Here is an 18781-nt window from a genome sequence, read left to right as displayed (position 1 = left end):
CTTCTTATATTTTTTAATGTAACATTTTTTGTGATCTATGTATCTTTTTTAAAAAATTGCTAAAAAACCCCGCATTATTCTTATGGGAATGTGTTTGGGTGGGTGTGATATATATTTATTAAATAATACACAGTACAGTGTGGACTTAGTTAGGGGCCCATGGTTTTCACCTGACTGGCAATGGGGTCCATAGAACAAAAAAAGATTAAGAACCCCTGTTCTAGAAGAAAATATACACAGGAGTAGGGAAGGATTTTCCAAATAAGACACAAAAATCACAGACTACAAAGTAATAGGTAAAAAATGTTTATATTATAAAATAAAACTATTCTTCAAAAGGTACATCATACTGTGGTTATATATTTTTAAAACTTCTAATCATTTGGAGGTACACATTCAAATATATATGAAGAAAATTATGCCTGAGATTTCTTCAAAATAATCTGGGGTTGAGGGAATGGGTAGGGTTATTGTTGATATAAGATTAGCTATGATTGGGTAATTGTTGAAAGAAATGAAGATTCATCAAACATTTCTCTCCCCTTTTGGTATCTGATATATATAATTTTTCATAAAAAGGTAAAAAAAATAATATGACAGTAGGATACCAGTTTTCACCCACCAGTTTGCAAACATTTTATTTATTTATTTATTTATGTATTTTTAGGAGGTACTGAAGATTGAACCCAGGACCCTGTACATGGGGAACAGGTGCTCAACCACTGAGCTACATCTGCTCCCTGATTAGGAAAAATTTTAAATCTGAACGTTGTAAGTATTGTCAAGGATATGAAAAAGTGGGAACACTTTACACGCAGTCGGTTGCAATATAAACTGGTGCAACCAATTCAGAAGAAAATTTGGCATATCTCCTGATAAAACTGAAGATGTGCAGTCTTTACTCCCCAGTGGTTCCTGACCTAGGCTAAATCCTAGAAAAGTTCTTGCTTGTGGAAACACGCAGCAAGAAACGGGAAATAACCAAAATGCCCACTTGTAGGAGAAAAGGTGACTCAATAGAGGTAAATAATTAACTGGGTTACATTCATGAACATGGATAGCCCTCACAGACGTGGTGAGCAAATAAAGGAATTTGCAGAATTCCAACACAGTATCGTTTATATAAAGTACAAAAGCATGTGCAACTGAAGAATCTGTTATGAGGGAAGGACATGTAGTAAAATTATAGAGAAAAGCTAAGAATAAGTTCAAAATTCCGAGTAGTGATTGCTTCTGGAAGAGGAAGGAAGGGGAGTGGAATTCAGGGCACGGCCGGAGCACCGGAGATTGTAAGGCTTTATGTCCTAAGCTGAGTCGCAGGCACACGAGTGTACGTTATTCTTCAGTACTTTCATATGCAATAAAATAATTCATAAATTAAAAAAATACTTTTTTTCCAGAAGGGGACACGATAGGGGGCAGTGAGAGAAGCGTCACAAAAGTAAACACTGGGAGACGTGTAAGGAACATTGCAGTGTTGAGTTCAACAGCTACTGAGAACAAATGAAACCTTGCCAGCCCTCCAAGGTTGACAGGCATCTGCCAGGGGAAAATGCTGATTCCTCTCATTCCAAAGGTGAAGACAGCTACCGTGTCCCAGCCAGACCCTTGATGTGCCAAAGCACCAGTGGCCTTTTGATGCCAGGGCGTCCCTGGCTTCCCTCTCCTGCATGCTCCATGGCTTCTAGGCTTCTGTCCTTAATGACATTCAGGCAGGAAGCAGACAGGACCGGACAGTGCTGCCCGCCTCTTGCCTGTCTCTTTCTGTAGTAGATCAAAGTTGCTGGGAAAGAGAAGGGCATCGCCATGAGCGGGGAGGAACCGATGCCTGTGGCTTTCTCCTGACACCTGTTCAGGGCTTCCCCGGGCACCTGGAGATGCTCCATGCTGAGGCATGAAGTCCAGGCTTCTAGCTCCTTCATCAGTGGAGCTCCCTTTTCCTGGGGAGGGATGCAGGTCTACACCAGGGCCCGATTCCAGGGGAAGAAAGCGTAGCAGGTGCCAGACGTCATGTCCCCGTAGGCCAGTGACGAAACACCTGCCGCGCGTCTTGGGCCCCGAGCCACCTCCTACCACCTCCTACCAACCTTCCTGGGGAATCCCCAGCTCTCTCATGGCCCTTCTGGGGGAGCCCCCGACTTCCCCATGGCCTTCCTGGGGAGTCCCCAACTTCCCCATGGCCTTCCCAGGGAGCCTGCAGAAACGGAGGCCTGCTGGGCAACCTGACGCAGCGTCACGTGCAGTGGGCTGCAGCCCCTGGCTCCTTTCCCCTCGTCACATCTGCTGGAACCGCAGGCCCTGGCTGGGCTGTCTCACTCTTGCCAGCCTCGCTCCACCTCTTTGGTTCCCACGGTGCTACAAGAAGTGTCAGCTGAGTGTCTGCAGATCTGAAAGAGACCAAGCCGAATCACAGGACTCGTCGCCCTCCCGGATCCCCAGCACCTCCGCGAGTCCCCCACGGGCCCCCGCCGCTGCCTTCCACCTTTTTACCCGTTTTGTTACATCTGAGCCAGCGGTAACATAATGCACCCCCTGGGTACACTTATCGGCTGCCATTAATTCCTGCTCTTTTGCAACCCTTGGCCTTCCTAAACTGATGTCCCTCCCGGCGCCTTCCCATTGTTGGCGGACACCTCCAAGGTGATCTCAGTGAGAGAAAACTCATGCTCAGCTATGACGAGGACAGCTGGTATTGAGGGAGCACTCGCTATGTGCCACGCAGGCCCTGCCTCTTGTATTGCATATGTGCCAGGCAATATCCTGAACACTGGACACGTATTAATTAATTAATTCCTCATTTTACAAACGAGGAAACCGAGGTATGGTGTGCCCAAGTGCCCTCGCACGGGCTGCACCCTAGCCAGGTACCGTCTCCTAAGCTACGCCGTGGAGGCGTCGGCCACCAGCAGCCCAGGACCCGCCCGCCCCGGGCGCGCAGCTCACAGCGCACAACGGCGTCCTGGACCTGGCGGAAGCCGCCCTCGGGGCCCCGGCCGTCCACGAAGTACATGAAGCGCAGCTCGGCGGGGTAGGCGGCCCTGCTCAGGCCGGCCAGCAGCGGGATGGTGCGGCCCTCGGAGCCCGGCGCCTCGCTCAGCGCCTGCAGCATCTGGTACCGGCACCACGGGTCGCGCAGAAAGCCGGGCGTGATGAGCAGCACGCGGCAGTGGCTGCCGCTCAGCGCCCGGCACAGCTCCGACACGATGGCGCCGCCCGGGCTGGCGTCGCGCAGCTGCAGGAAGCAGCGCAGGCCCGCGGCGCCGCCCTCCAGGTAGGCCACCAGCTGCTGCGCGGCCGCCAGGTCCTCCTCGCTGTGGCACACGCAGACGTCGTAGTCTTTGCTCCAGCGGCCGCTGCTGCTGGCGCCCCCCGGCGCTGCGGCGGGAGACGCCGCGGAGCTGCGGCTCGGGCCCGGGCCCGGGGGGCTGTCCTGCGAGCTGGGCTCTGCCACGTCAGCAGGGGGGCTCTCCGACGAGACGGGCATCTCCTTGGGCTTCTTCAGCAGCGTGTGCCTGAACCAGTCTGCGGGGAGAGGCACAGGGCACGGGGCTCGCACCCTCCCCGGGGCCGCCTGCCCTGGCCGGGCAGGGGGCGCTCCCCCAGGGCCAGCCCTCCAGCCGGGCTCCCCCAGGGCCCTGGCTGCCCCCTTCTGATTCTCAGGGACCGACTGCTACTCTCCTATGTCCTTCCGGATGTGCCTGGAAGTTGCCTCTATCTTTATTTATTTTTTAATTCAAATGAAAAGTATTTATTTTTATACATGTTTCCTCCAACAGGTTTATCTCTGCACTTAAGAAACAGCAAAAACTTATGCTTAATCTTGTGCCACATTAAAAGGATGACCAGGGAGGCGGACTTCCCCAGTGGTCAGGACATCTGCCTACCACATGGGAGGTCCCTGGCTCAAACCCGGGGCCTCCTTGACCCGTGTGGAGCAGGCCCATGCGCAGTGCTGATGCGCACAAGGAGTGCCGTGCCACGCAGGGGTGTCCCCCGCATAGGGGAGCCCCATGCTCAAGGAGTGCGCCCCGTAAGGAGAGCCGCCTAGTGCAAAAGAAAGTGCGGCCTGCCCAGGAGTGGTGCCACACACACGGAGAGCTGACACTCAAGATGACGCAACAAAAAGAGATTCCCATGCCGCTGACAACAACAGAAGCGGACAAAAGAAGAACATGCAGCAAATGGACAGAGAACAGACAATGGGGGGGGGGTTGGGAGGGGAAGGGGAGAGAAAGAAATTAAAAATAAATAAATAAAAAGATGACCAGTAATCCACCTCTTGTTTTAGGTTATTACCATTAAATTATATTCTCTTGGTATAAAAATATATATTTTTTAAAAAGTCAAAACTAACATATAAACAAACCCCTCTATCTTTACAGGTTACAGGAATCCGTGAGAACTCTGGAATCCTTTTGTGGGGGTGTTTTACCTGCTTGGTTCAGAAAGGTAGCCTTGCCAGACTCCAGGCCTTTTAATTCTGGTACTTCCCCACCCACCTGAACTCAGACTTCCCACTAGACTTGACTTTTTGACCATCTCTGAGTCTATAAGGAGAGAGGCTTTATGCTAGCAAAGATCCTTCAGTCCCAAAGTCCGCTTTCAGCAGCGAAGGGAGGTGAATTCAGATGAAAATGCACCACCTGTTATGGGAGGGAGAGAGGAGGGATTGACACCTAACTGCCCTGAGAAATTCTAGATTGTAGCCACCTGGGCAAAATGAACCTATGGAAGAAAGGGCTGCTGCTGAGAGCCCCTGAGGAGCTGGAGCTCATGATTTCACACCTGCACTCTGGAATCGGACGCCGCGAATTGGCTGCGGACCTGCTGCTCGCTGTCTGTCCAACCTCCAGTCACTCTGTCCTCTAGCCCTCATCTGTCAAATGATTCATTGTAGTTGTTGAGGATCCACTGAGCTATTGCAGCATCGGGTACACTGTTAGTGTTCAGTGTTGATGTTAACAGTTTGCCCAGCGTTTGAGAGGACCAGACCGCATGGTGTGGTGGAGACTGATCAGCTCTCTTTCAGCTCGGCTCCTTTCTTTGTTCTGGGACAGAGATAAGGATGACAGGGGACACAGCTCCACGCTCAGCACTGAAGTCTCCAGGCCAGGTAAACCAGCCGGCTGGCCCTGGGAAACTGGTGAGCTGGGGGGCTGAGGATTGCACTGGCACCTGCCTCCCCTAGGTGTGCCAGAGCCTCTGCACCTGGTGATCCAGTCAGGAGCTTCCCCTTGTCATCAGCCTCCCTGCACCAGGCAGGTCACCTGCTCACCGAGACACGGAGGACGGCGCTGTCAGAGGCGTCAGCTTCTACTCACCACTCATCTTGCCCAGAGGCTTCCTGGCCTGGGATCGAGACGCTGGCGGGGAGGTGGGTGATGCCATAGTGTCGGGCTCAGAACTGATGCCACAGAACCAGGCATTGGTGGAGCGGGAGGCGGGAGGGGACCCGACCTTGGCCTCACGGAGCCGTCATCCTACAAGGGACAGAGAGAGGTGATGGCCAGAGCTGTACCTGCCCTGTGCTCAGTCTGGGGGTGGGCTCTGTTTCTGCCCTAGTGCCTTGCCCGGGACTCTAAGTGGGTCTCCCACAGGATTAGGGACCCACACCTCTGTGACCGAGCCGTTTCTCCCTCAACCCAGATCTGTAAAGTGTGGGCAGCCTTACAGGGCCTGAGCTCAGCAAGCCCTGAGCGGGAGTGCATTTAGCTTGGGGCAGGGCAGCCGGCGTGCAGCTCTTGACAGGGACTTCCCGTGCTCACGCTGAAAGGGGAAGAGGACAGCTGCTATTTAGACAGACAGTTGTCTTCAGGGGGACATAGGCTGAGCCGGAGAGAGACAACACAGGCAGAGAGGCCCTGCAAGGCTTTTCATCTAAGCTGGCCTTCCCTGAGCAGCCCCGTGCATCCATCCCTCCACTGTGAGCTCAGGCAGGTCATGTCACACAGCGGGGAGGACTCGGCCTCTGCAGGCAAGAGCCCTCGATGCTTCCCGTGGCCTCAGGCAAGCTACTTGTTAGACTTCCGTCTCCCCATCTGTGAAGTGGAGCTGCTCCTGGGACCTGCTTCTCAGTGTTACGGTGACAATTACACAGATCGTTAATGAAAGGTGCTGCTGGTGCCTGACACAGAACGCTCAGAGTATGTTGTGGGTTAGTATGTATTTAAATTATCTCCCTCTTAGAGGGACAGATTCATGGATTAGAAGACTTGATGTTGTAAAGTCAATTTTCCCCAAACTGCTATCCCAAATTCTAGCAATTGTTTTCCTTTTGATGATGGCAGGGGTTGTCCAACTACTTTTTTTTTTCTTTAACGTTTATTTTATTTATGTATTCCCCTCAGCCTCCCCCTAGTTGTCTGTGCTCACTGTCTGCTCTCTGTGTCCATTTGCTGTGTGCTCTCTGTGTCTGCTCGTCTTCTCTTTAGGAGGCACCAGGAACCAAACTTGGGACCTCCCATGTGGGAAAGAGGTGCTCAATCATGTGAGTCACCTCAGCTCCCTGGTTTGTTGGGTCTCTCATTGTCTTTCCTCTTTGTGTCTCTTTATTGTGTCACCTTGTTGTGTCAGCTCACTGCACCTCCCCGTTGTGCCAGCTTGCCTTCTCCAGGAGGCGCTGGAAATGGAACCTAGGACCTCCCATGTGGTAGGTGGGAGCTCAATCGCTTGAGCCACATCTGCTTCCCTCCAGCTACTTCTAAAATTTGTTTAGAAAGGCAAAAAGACCAAGAATACCTGAGATGGACTTCTGGTCAAAAGTCTTGAAGAGCTGGCGTGCAACTTGCCATGTTCTCTTCCCACCATAACGAAAGGGGTGTTTCTGCTGGGAGCGGCTCTTCCACCCCAGGGCTCTGGGAGAAGACTTCTGTGGGGCAGACCTATCTGGACTCAGGACGGTGATGCAAGCGACTCTTCTTCAGAACTGGGCTGTAGAAAACAAAGCTGTGGGGTAACTGGCCGAAGGGCTGCCTTCTCACAATGTGCCAGATCTGCAGAGTCAAAGCAAACCCTCCAGGAACTCACACAGAAACCAGCTGTATTACTAGACACCAAAACCAGAAGTTTCAAAATGTAAAGGACGTCAAGCTCTGTGGACATTAGTGCTTCCTTCACTGAAGCTAAACACCATGATACCAAGTTGATGATGGTAAGAAAAGAGATGCTGGGGATTGGCAGAAATATATCAGAGTTAGAAGCAAACCAGAAAGAGGCACTTTAGTAAAAGGGGCCAGAAAGAAGAGGTGGGAATGGGTGCAGGCACCAGGGAGGAAATTTGAAAGAGAAGAGCAGTTAACCACTAAGCCAGCCAAATGGCTGTGAAAAGCTGAACACTCCTGTATATGCATATTTTCTTTCCTACCCCACAGTCTTTGGATTTAAGGCAGCCTAAGTGATAGGCTGAAGCTAAGTGCATTCCTGTGTTTTGTTCTGAAATCTTTCCCATCATTTCAAACCTTCAAAATGCCTTTTTCCTCTAGTAGCAGACATAATGCCACCTGCTTTTTAAATATCTTTTCGACTTTAGGTTTCATTTTTAAATGTGTTATTTTGGTCTTGATGTACTTATAAACTGGGGAATCATTTGATTTTCTATGATAACTGAAAGTTAAAATTTAGTATAACATTTCTATCTACTTAGCAGATGTAGATGTAAAAGTTTCAGTTTCTCATTTTTATGAAATAACTTATCCTTTTAGCAAGACATTGCTGACTCTTCCTAAAGCTTTTTTCATGGCTTGGTCAAGAAGAAATCCAACTGACCAGTCGTACATGCCACCAGAAACAGGGCCATATAAGCCTGTGTGAAGTACACTATGGAAAAGTTTAAACACAGGACATATCAGCATCCTTGATAGAGGGTACTTGAGCCAGATGGCAGATAAATTCTATTCACCATATATACTATCTATTTCCTGAAGTCTAGAACCCCACGGTACCTTCTTCGTTACTATCTGGTTCTTGTGCGGCTGGGGGTTGTGGAGTTATCACACATTCAAATATGCTCCAAGCTTTACAAGCCTTAGTAACAGTCATCAGGTATCCAGATAGAGTGTCAAAGAGATAAGAAGATAATGAATCCGAATCTCCAGCTGGAAAGCCTAATCACTAACTCTGTCTATTCTCTGAACAGCCTTGGGTATAGCCTCTTGTGATTTTTAACAATTCATAAAGTAGAATGATATAAACCCAAATACTACTTTATATCAAAGATAAAAAATTAGTAAAGAGCACCTTCAAAAAAAGAGCACCATAGGATGATACCATCAGTGTTTTCTACAATGTTTTTCTGATATTATATGTAGGAACTTATTATGTGAGGAAGATGTTATGAAGTCTCACTGTATAAAACCCAAAGTATATTAATTACTGTTTAAGTATTACTCATTATCTAATTGGTCTCCAATCTCTATTATGTAGGGAATGAATCAAAACTTATGAGGCATTGAATTAGAATGTGTGTCATTATATAATTCATATTACATTCCTCTTGAGCTTAATTACTATCTGTGGTCAATGGTCCCCCAAAGGTGTCCACATTCTCATCTCTAGAACCCATGAATATGTGACCTTACATGGCAAAGGGACTTTGCGAATGTCCAAGTTAGGGGCCTTGCAATGGGAGGTTATCCTGGGTGATCTGGGTGCTCCTGATGCAACCCTAAATCAACATCCATGTGGTGCAGCAGTGCTCCAAAATGTATTCACCAAATGCAATGAATGTGCCACGATGATGAAAGAGGTTGTTGATGTGGGAGGAGTGGGGTGAGGGGGGGAGTATAATAGGGACCTCTTACATTTTTTGAATGTAACATTTAAAAAAAAAAATAAAGAGAGGAAAAAAAAAAGAAGGGGGAGGCAGGAGGGTCAGAGGGAGAGAGGGAGATGTGACAGCAGAGGTCAGAGTGACATGAGGAAAGGGCCACAGGCCAAGGAATGCGGGCAGCCTCTAGATGCTGGAAAGGCAAGAAAAGGGATTCTCACCTAGAGCCTTCCGAAGGAAAGCAGCCTGCCCATCCATTTTAGACTTGTGGCCTCCAGGACTGTAAGATAATAAACACAAGTTGGGTTAAGCCATTAAACTGGTGGTGATTTGTTACAGCAGTGATAGGAAACTAATACATTCTCTCTGCTCATATGTTAGGCTAATGAATGGATTTTAAGTTGCTATGATTCCATGTATATAAAAATAAAATTTATCTCCGTGGTAGACAGAATAATGTACCCTCAATGATGACAACATCCTAAAAAAATGTAAATATAAATGAATTTATAAAGATGAAATTAGATTAGTGGTTATGTAGGGCTGGAGAAGGAATGCTAAGGGGTGTCGAGTTTTCCTTTTTGGAGGAATGAAATTGTTCAAATATTTTTGTGATGATGAATGCACAGCATGGTGATTATACAAAAAGCCATTGATTATACACTTTGGGTAGACTGTATGGTATGTGAATATATCTCAATAAAAAGGCTTAATAAATAAATAATTGTGCAAGAAGAGCCAAAATTGCAGCTATGTACAGCAGGGGAAGCATAGAGAGATTGAGAGGTGAAGAATTTTCTTGTTTGTTTTTTTAAATGATTATATATTATAAATGAAATAATGAAAATTCTCTAATAATGATTGAAGTGATGAACGCACAACTATGTGATTATACCAGATACCATTGATTGTACACTTTGGATGAACTGTATGCTTTATTAATGTATACCAATAAAATTGACTTGTTTAAAAAAAAAAAGATCTGTTTAAAGGTTTCAATTGTTTGAATTTTTCACTTCTTTATGTGAAGGAATTAGCATCTCACAATTCACCTGACCTTGACTTTATATTTAAAAATATCGGTTTCAAAAGGCAAAGTTTTATTCTCAAACACTTGCTAAAACACGTCTCTGGGCAGGATTCACTTGCACCTGCAGGACGATGTCACTTAAAATGCTGAATGTAAACAGCTGTAACCCGAGACAGGTTTACAGACTGTGGAGGACAGACCCCGGGGGACCCCCAAGTTGATGCCCCTTGAGTGTGAGCAGAACATGTGACTTCTAACCAAGAGAGCAAGGCAAAGGTGACGGGATGTCACATGCAAACCACTATGACATATATCACATGTGTATGGATGGATGCACACAACTATGTAAGATGCATATCTGTGATCTATGTGCATATTATGTATATGTGTGTTTGTATGTGTGTACGTGCACGTACGGCTCCATCCAGCAGACTGGAGAGCGAGCGCTCCTTGCCGGCATTGAGGAGGGAAGTTGCCAAATCAGAGGGGACCACGTGGTAAGGAACCGCGGGGAAGCCTCAAGGAGCTGAAAGCAGCTAATAGCCAGCAAGAAAATGGGGCCCCGAGTCCTACGACTGCTAGGGCATGAAGCCTGCCAACAACCCAGGGAACGTGGAGGCGTGCCCTTCTCCAGTCGGGGCTCTGATGACACCACGGCCCCAGCAATAACTGGACTGCAGCCTGGTGATACCCTATGCAGAGGCTGCAGCCAACCCTCACCCAGCCTTCTGGTCCACAGGAACAGAAACAAATGGGTAGTGTTTTCAGGTGCTAAGTTTACGGGCATGTTTTAGGCAGCACAGATAACTAAAGACAGGGACTGGTTTAAAATGCCAGTTCCCATGGCAAACTTGGCCCAATGGTTAGGGCATCCATCTATCACATGGGAGGTCCACGGTTCAAACCCCGGGCCTCCTTGACCCATGTGCAACTGGCCCATGCACACTGCTGATGCGCGCAAGGAGTGCCCTGCCACGCAGGGGTGTTCCCCGCGTAGGGGAGCCTCACATGCAAGGAGTGCGCCCCATAAGAGGAGCTGCCCAGCGCGAAAGAAAGTGCAGCCTGCCCAGGAATGGCGCCGCACACACAGAGAGCTGACACAACAAAAAGAAACACAGATTCGCGTTCCGCCGACAACAGAAGCGGACAAAGAAGACGCAGCAGACAGACACAGAGAACAGATAACCGGGGTGGGGGGAAGGGGAGATAGATAGATAGATAGATAGATAGATAGATAGATAGATAGATAGATAGATAGATAGATAGATAGATAGATAAAATAAAATGCCGGGTCCTACATCCTACCCCAAAGCTGCTAAATCAAATCTCTGCTGTGAGGTTTGGTTATCTGCATTTTAAACAATTACCCCAGGATTCGGATGTGTCCTAAATATTGGTCTAGTGGCCTCTGTCAGTGGTTCCCACGCCAGGCTGCATATCATTATCCCTTAGGGAGCTTTAAGATATACAGACAGCCCAGGAGATTTTCTTTTTTTTAACTTTTTATTTTAAATATACAGCACAAAATTTCCTATTATAACCACACTCAATTGTACAATTCAGCAGTATTCGCTCTATTCACAATATCGTGTTACCCTCCCCAACATCCATTTTCCCTACTGTTCATCACCTTGATCAGAACCTACTCACCCATTATCTCTAACTCCCTCTCCCCACCGTCCCCTCCCCACTCCTGCAGCCCCTGGTAACCTATAAACCACGGTACGTCTCTACGAAGTTTCTTTCTTCTAGGTATTTCGTGGGAGACCATACAGTATTTGTCTTTTTCTGTCTGGCTTATTTTACTCAATATGATGTCTTCAAGGTTCGTCCATGTTGTTGCATGAATCAGGACGTCATTCCTTTTTACAGATGAATAATATTCTATTATATGTACATGTATGTTGTTTATCCATTGATTCATTACGGACACATGGGCTGCTTCTCTACCTTTTGTCTACTGTGAATAATGCTGCTATGAACACTCGTATGCAAATATATGTTCGAGTCCCCGCTTTCAATTCTCTTGAGTTTATACCAAGAAGTGGGACTGCCAAGTCATATGGTAATTCTATTTTCAAGTTTCTGAGGAACCGCCAAACTAATTTCCACAGCAGAGTCCCCATTCTACAGTGGCACCAGCATTGTATAAGGGTTCCTATTTCTCTACATCCTCGTCAACGCTTAATGATTTTCTTTTTCCTTTTTTTTTAAAGATTTATTTAATTCCCCCTCTCCCCCGGTTGTCTGTTCTCTGTGTCTTTTTGCTGCGTCTTGTTTTTTTGTCCGCTTCTGTTGTCGTCAGCGGCACTGGGAAGTGTGGGCGGCAACATTCCTGGGCAGGCTGCACCTTCTTTTGCGCTGGGCGGCTCTTCTTACGGGCGCACTCCTTGCGCGTGGGGCTCCCCTACGCGGGGGACACCCCTGCGTGGCACGGCACTCCTTGTGCGCATCAGCACTGCGCGTGGGCCAGCTCCACACGGGTCAAGGAGGCCCGGGGTTTGAACTGCGGACCTCCCATGTGGTAGACGGACGCCCTAACCACTGGGCCAAGTCCGCTTCCCTCTTTTTCCTTTTTTAAACTAATGGCCATCCAAGTGGGAGTGGAGTTATAAAACTCATTGTAGTTTTGATTTGCATTTCCCTGATGACCAATGATATTGAACTTTTTTTCATCTGCTTATTAGCTATTTGTATATCTTCTTAGGAGAAATGTCTAGTCAAGTCCTTTGCACATTTTTAAATTAGGTTATTTGTCTTTTTATTGTTGAGTGTAGCAATTCCTGGGAGATTCTTGTTTAATAGCTCAGGGATGGGGCCCAAGAATCTTTTTTTTTTTTTTATTGTTTTTAAGGAGGCACCAGGGATTGAAGCTGGGACCTCGGACACACAAAGCAGGCACTCAAAATAAGTTGCACCCACTCCGCAAGAATCTATTTTTCAAGAGCCCCCTGGCTCTTGTTGTTATTTATGTTTATAAACAGTGAGATAATTTTTTAAAAGCCACCCAATAAATCTTAGGATCATTTTTACGAAATAAACTACTGATTTTGCTATAAAGTCAGATTGAAGATTGAACCCTAGGGGAAGCAGGTGTGGCTCAAGCACTTGAGCTCCTGCCTACCACATGGGAGGTCCTGGGTTCAGTTCCCAGTGCCTCCTGACAGGAAGACAAGTACACAACGAACAGACATGGCAAGTGCAAACAACGAGGGGGTGGGGAGAAATAAATAAAATTAATCTTAAAAAAAAAAAAAAAGATTGAACCCTGGCAGACAGGAAACACAGCATTCTGGTTAATTAACTAAACGCTTATGACCTGTATATTAAATCATACTAACTGAATGCACAGGGAGGCACATATGCTTTCAGCACTACATTTTGTAACTGTTAAAGATTTTTTAAAATTTCCAAAGGTGTATTGTTTTCAAGGTTCAGCCATGTTGTAGCATGTATCAGAAGGTCATTCCTTTTTATGGTAGAATAGTGTTCTGTTGAGTGTATTTATTTACATTTGTTTATCCAGTCATCTGTTGATGGACACTTGGGTTGTTTTCACCTTTGGCTTTGATGAATAATGCTGCTATGAACATTGGTGTACAAGTATCTGCCAGAGTCCCTGCTTGTAATTCTTTAGGGTATATACTTAGGAATGGCATTGCTGGGTCACATGGTAATTCTATGTTTAACTTTTCCACCGTGGCTGCCCCATTTTACATGGGGCAATGCACACGGGTTCCGATTTCTTCACATCCTCACCAACATGTGCTATTTTCTGTCTTTTTAATAATAGCCATCCTATTATTCTGATGAATGGAAGCTGTTCATTTTAGTGTTTTCCAATTTAACATTTTGCCCTTTGTGGCTAGATTATTTGTGTCTGGCTTAAAATAACTGCCTAACACTAAGGTCAAGAGTGTTTTCTTCTAATGGCTTTCTTGTTTTACCACTCACATTTAGATCTCCTATTTGGAATTAACATGTTTGTATGGTGTGAGATATGGGTCAAGATTCATTTCCCCCCACAAGGCTATCTAAATTGGCCCAGAACCATATATTGGAAAGACCACCTTTCCCCCTGCACTGCAGTGTCATCAACATCATTAAGCAGGAAACGGTAGAGATGGGTCTGTTTGTGGACTCCCTGTTCTCCCATACATCTGTCTGTCTATCCTTGTATGCCAATATCATGCTGCCTTAATTACTAGTGCTTTTATACTAAGCCTTTCTAGCTGGTAGTGAAAGTCCTCAGCCTTGTTCCTCTTCAGGATCTTAGGTATTTTTCCCCAACAGTCCCCACCCCGAAACATTATTAAACAGTATATAAAAAGTAGTCATTTTGTAAGTTCCAAAAGGAACAAATGTGTGAGGATGTGTAATTGGCATAATTTGCAACTGGATCCATCCAAAAACTCACTGCCCACACCATGCGCATTATATTTGATGCCTGCATACGTACATGAGGCCCACAGCAAAGACAAAATAAATTCACGTCATGTTTAAAATTACCTTTGGCATATATATGAGAGGTTATAGTTACAAAACAAAGGCAATTAAAAAAAAAAAAACAACCTCAGAAACCTGTTTTCCAAGGACCAAGCTGCTGGGTTTTTTTGCAGAATACAATGTGGGAGTGTTCTCACTGGTGCAGAGTGTTGGTGGGGAGGGGGATGTGTGGGGAAGGATGCACCTGGGGCATTACTCTACGGGATATGAATATGCTCATGTTGTTAATAGGGTGTTTTCTCAGTTGGTGGAACCCACACAATAACGAAGTACTAAAACCCCATCCAGGGGAGTCCTGCTATGTTCTCAAATAGTGGCAAGAATCTCTAGAGTATATAGGCAGTGCCTAATAAAATAAAACAGACCAATACACTAAGCTCTCAATATTAATGCTTGTATTTCTGAAACTTACTCTTACAAAATTCAAACTTACCCTAATAATCATAACTATTGCCTAAGAGTTACCTCCTGAAAACTTCCTTGTTACTCAAATGTGGCCTCTCTCTAAGCCAAATTCAGCAAATAAACTCATTACCTTCTGCTGGCATGGGACATGACTCCAAGGAGGAGCCTCTCTGGCCCTGAGGGATTAATAACAATCATCAACAAGTGATGCATTTGGAAAAAGACCTTGACCAAAGGGGGAAAAATGAAATAGAAAAGCATTTTTATTGCTAAGAGATTTCAAAGTGAGTCAGGACATCATTCCAGAGGTGACACTTTTGCACATCACAGGCGGATCTCACTAACTGCATACAGTTAACAAAGCTTCAAGCCGGGGTGCTCCCGAGGGCTCTAGAGACATCCAGACACTACAGGCAAGGTACATAACCCCATGAAATCAGCACCCCATTGGTGGACCTTACCTTGGAATATATGATAACCTATCTCCCCAGTGTAACAGAGTTAGACTCATTTAAAATTTCCCTACACATGATTCTTCTGCCCCTTTTATTTGAGCTTATAATTAGCACTATATCTTTTAAATATATGTCCCAGAGACTTAAATCTTCAATCTGTTCATATGCCGGCTGAGCCCTGAATCTCAGCAGAGTTGCAGCCAACACCTACTCTCCAGTTCATCAGACTCACCCAGGGCAACTAACAAAATGATGATGATGGACAACCCTCATCCTGAAAAGTAAAGATGATCTACAACTGCAAGCAAAAGAGTTCCTTCCAGCTGCCCCGTAAGATCTTAGCCTGAAGCAGAGCAAGCGTCACCATCCCAAAATCCTTGAGACTGAGGAATGAACAAACGTAAAGGGGGAATGCAACCATGGACCAAAGTAGACTTTTTGTTGTAGTAATGGAGGAACTTGTAACACTGATATAAAGATAGTAGTTACCAGAGGTTTTGGGGGTGGGGAGGGAAGAATAGGTGTAATATGGGCATTTTTAGGGCTTTGACATTGTTCTGCATGATGTTATGATGACAGATATAGGCCATTATATATCTTGTCAAAACCTATAAAACTGAACAGTGCAAAGTGTAAACCATAATGTAAACAGCAGACCTTGGTTAGCAGCAATGCTTTAATATGCGTTCCTAAATTATGCACACTATACAATATATAGTTCACAAATATACACACTAGCGTAAGATGTTATTAATAGGGGAAAATTTGGGGGTGGGGTATATGGGAATTCCCTACACTTCTGATTTAACTTTTCTGTAATCTAAGACTTCTTTAAAAATAAAGTTTATTATCTGAAAAAAAAATACAGCAACAATGTCCATCAACAAATGAATGGGTAAACAAAATGTGGTTGATCCACATTTTGATCCACTATTCAGCCATAAAAGGAATGATCTTCTGATACATACTATAACCTGACTGAACCTTGAAAACATTATGCTACGTGAAATAAGCCAGATACAAAAGGGCACGTATTGTATGATTCCACTTACATGAAATATCCAGAATAGGAAAATTCATAGGGACAGACAGTAGATTAGAGGTTCCCAGGGGGTGGAGGTGGGGCAGAATGGAGAATTATTGCTCAAAGGGGACAGAGTTTCTGTTTTGGGTGATGAAAACAGTTTAGTGATGGAAGGTGATGATAATTACACAACATTATTAAAAATAATTAATGCCACTGAATTATACACTTAAAAATGGTGAAATGGCAAATTTTGTTATATATATGTTACCACGATTATAGCAAAGGAAGACATTATGATGAGACTGAAAGAGGATATTTGAAAAATAAAGGTCTAATAATGCAAACATTTAAAGAACTGCAAACCAGTAAGAGAAAGACCGAACCGATTAAAAAAAAACAACAACAACAAAAAACAGGTCAAGGCATTGAACAGACACTTCACAAAAAGGATACCCTAATGGCTTGTAGATGTATTAAAAGATGCACCATTCAATAGCCACAGAGAAATGCAAATTAAAACCTCAATGCAACCCTAGTGCAAGCTCAGCAGAAAGGCTACGGTGAAAGGACAGACCAGCTCCAGCCCTGGTACGGGTGTGGAGGAATAGGTGGGCGTGTAAATTGGTACACTCCCTTTGGAAATCTGTTAGGCACTATCTGCTACAGCTGAGCACACACACCCAGCAATTCCATTCCCAGGAATTGGAACGCAAAAGAGAAGTGCTTGCATATGTTCACCAAAAAAGGCATATACAAGCATGTCTGCAGCAGCACTATTTAAAATAACCCCACCCTGGAAATCACCCGTGTCCATCAAGTCAAGGGTCAGTAGAAGGGACAGAGAAATTGTGATACAGCCATACAGGAAGGATGAATGAATGAAGGATTGCCACTGGAGGAACTGCATATGCACTATATTAAATGTAAGATACTATACACGAAGGAGTGCAGAGTGCATGATTCCATTCATCCAAAGTGCCAAACCAGGCACAACTACTCTGTGGCATTAGAGGACAGGAGAGTGTCACCCTTGGGTGGAGGCAGATTGCAGTGGGCGCTAGAGCGTTTCCAGAGTGCTGGAGTCAGTAACGCTTCATTATTGTGAGATGTTCCTTGCGTGAAAACTGGTTAAACTGGATGTGCACTTAAGATGTGTGCCCGCTTCTACGTGTGTGCGTGTATTCCAATTTCAAAGCCAAGTTGGAAAAATAACCCAGATGCAACTTCCTCTCAGAGTCTCGCCTGGCCCTCTGTGTTTGCCCCGGTTGGGTGCCTGAGCTCCCCTCTCGGTTCCAGTCACCACTGTGTTGTGATTTCTAATCTGTCCGTCTCCAGGAGTGACTCCTGCCGGCAGGAGCCTGCGCCCGGGGAGATGTCCAGGAAATGACCGGCTGCAGGCCTCCTGGACCCCTTCGCCTAAAGGAAGCCACGTTCCTTGCTCAAACACTGTCACAAAGACGATCGCAAAGGCAGAGGGCGAGGCGGCGACAGACAAAGATATAAGGAGAAACATCTACAGTGCGACAAACATGGGACAACTCGGCAGGACAGCGTCTGCAACGGAGCCGCGGGAGAGGCTCCCGCTTGAGCCTCCTTGCGACGGGGGGGGGGTGACCGCTCTCTCGGAGGAGTTCTTCCCGGTCCGAGGGGGCCGGTGAGAGGAGCAGCAGAGGGAGGAAGGCAGGCGGGGAGATGTGCTCCAAAGTGAGGCGCAGGGAGGGCGAGCCCGGGCTGGGGGGCGGGCCGCCCCCGGGGTCCCGCCGGCCGCCGAGGCCCCGCAGCCCGCCCTGCCGCCTCCCGCTGGGCCCGGACCCCGCGCCCCCCGAGGGCTCACCTGGCGCCAGTCGCGGCCGCGCCCCGCAGCCCCCGCTCTGGCGCGGGTCGGGCGGGCGGCCCCTGGCGGGGAAGTGGCGCGCGCAGGCCGGGGCGCGCCGGGGGCCCCGGAAACCGCCCGGGCGGCCTCGGGTCCTGACCCCAGCCGGAGCGGGGCGCGGCCTGGCGGGGAGGAGCCTGCCCGGGGCCCGCACCCGGAAGCGCAGGTGTCCCGGCCGGGGGCGCGGCGGGGCCGGGGCCCGCATCGCGCGGGGCTGCGCGCGGCCTCTCCTCACCTCCCGCCCGGCAGAGGGGGGGGCCCCCGGGCTTACCTTTGGATGGGAGCCCCCCAGGGAGGCCCCTGGGTGTCCAGAGCCGCCGCCCGGAAACCCCGACGCCTCACGTTGGTGGGACGCGGGGGAGAAGGCGGGAAATCCGTGTTTCACCCCCCTGAGCCCCTTCACGCCTGCCAGGGAGGTGTTCAGACTTTTTTTTTTTTCCTTTTTCGACTACTACGGAAAAGGAGGCTTAAGGAGGAAACGTCTTCTCCGAAGGTGGCAAGCAGCCGCGGGGCTTGCCTGGCGCAGGAGGCGCGGCGGGAAGCGGCTGTGGCGTCGGGGGCACCTGGCCCCGCGCCACGGCTCCGCCCCGCTCCCGGCGCTGCCACGCTGCGAAGGGGCCGCAGGCTCGGGCTTGGCGCCTCCAGGCGGTTCTCCCCAAGTCAGCCCCAGCGGGCACCGGGCTGCAGATGACTCGCAGGGCTGTGCCCCGAAGCCGCGCGG

The 18781-nt window shown here is 47.5% G+C and overlaps 1 protein-coding gene across 3 annotated transcripts; it reads right to left on the bottom strand.

Moving 5' to 3' along the window:
- Window positions 1–290: 290 nt before the first annotated feature.
- TIRAP (TIR domain containing adaptor protein) lies at window positions 291–18692 on the bottom strand. Of its 3 annotated transcripts, none has more exons than XM_004469241.3 (6): window positions 18332–18692; window positions 8986–9044; window positions 6739–6930; window positions 5322–5480; window positions 2944–3522; window positions 291–2387 (listed from the first exon to the last, which is right to left on the bottom strand). In XM_004469241.3, exons 4-6 carry the CDS (start codon window positions 5386–5388, stop codon window positions 2368–2370), a joined length of 666 nt encoding a protein of 221 aa, XP_004469298.3. In that variant the 5' UTR covers window positions 5389–5480; window positions 6739–6930; window positions 8986–9044; window positions 18332–18692; the 3' UTR covers window positions 291–2367. The 3 variants fall into 3 exon arrangements, with proteins under 3 accessions (XP_004469298.3, XP_012384763.2, XP_012384764.2); XM_012529309.4 differs by lacking the exon at window positions 18332–18692 and adding an exon at window positions 18022–18109; XM_012529310.4 differs by lacking the exon at window positions 8986–9044 and having other exon boundaries at window positions 18332–18633.
- Between the last annotated feature and the right edge of the window lie 89 nt (window positions 18693–18781).

Source organism: Dasypus novemcinctus, chromosome 27, assembly GCF_030445035.2.
Source record: "Dasypus novemcinctus isolate mDasNov1 chromosome 27, mDasNov1.1.hap2, whole genome shotgun sequence".
NCBI classification, from domain to species: domain Eukaryota; kingdom Metazoa; phylum Chordata; class Mammalia; order Cingulata; family Dasypodidae; genus Dasypus; species Dasypus novemcinctus.
Note: the sequence above shows the minus strand (reverse complement) of the source record. Positions and strands in the feature narration are given on the sequence as shown.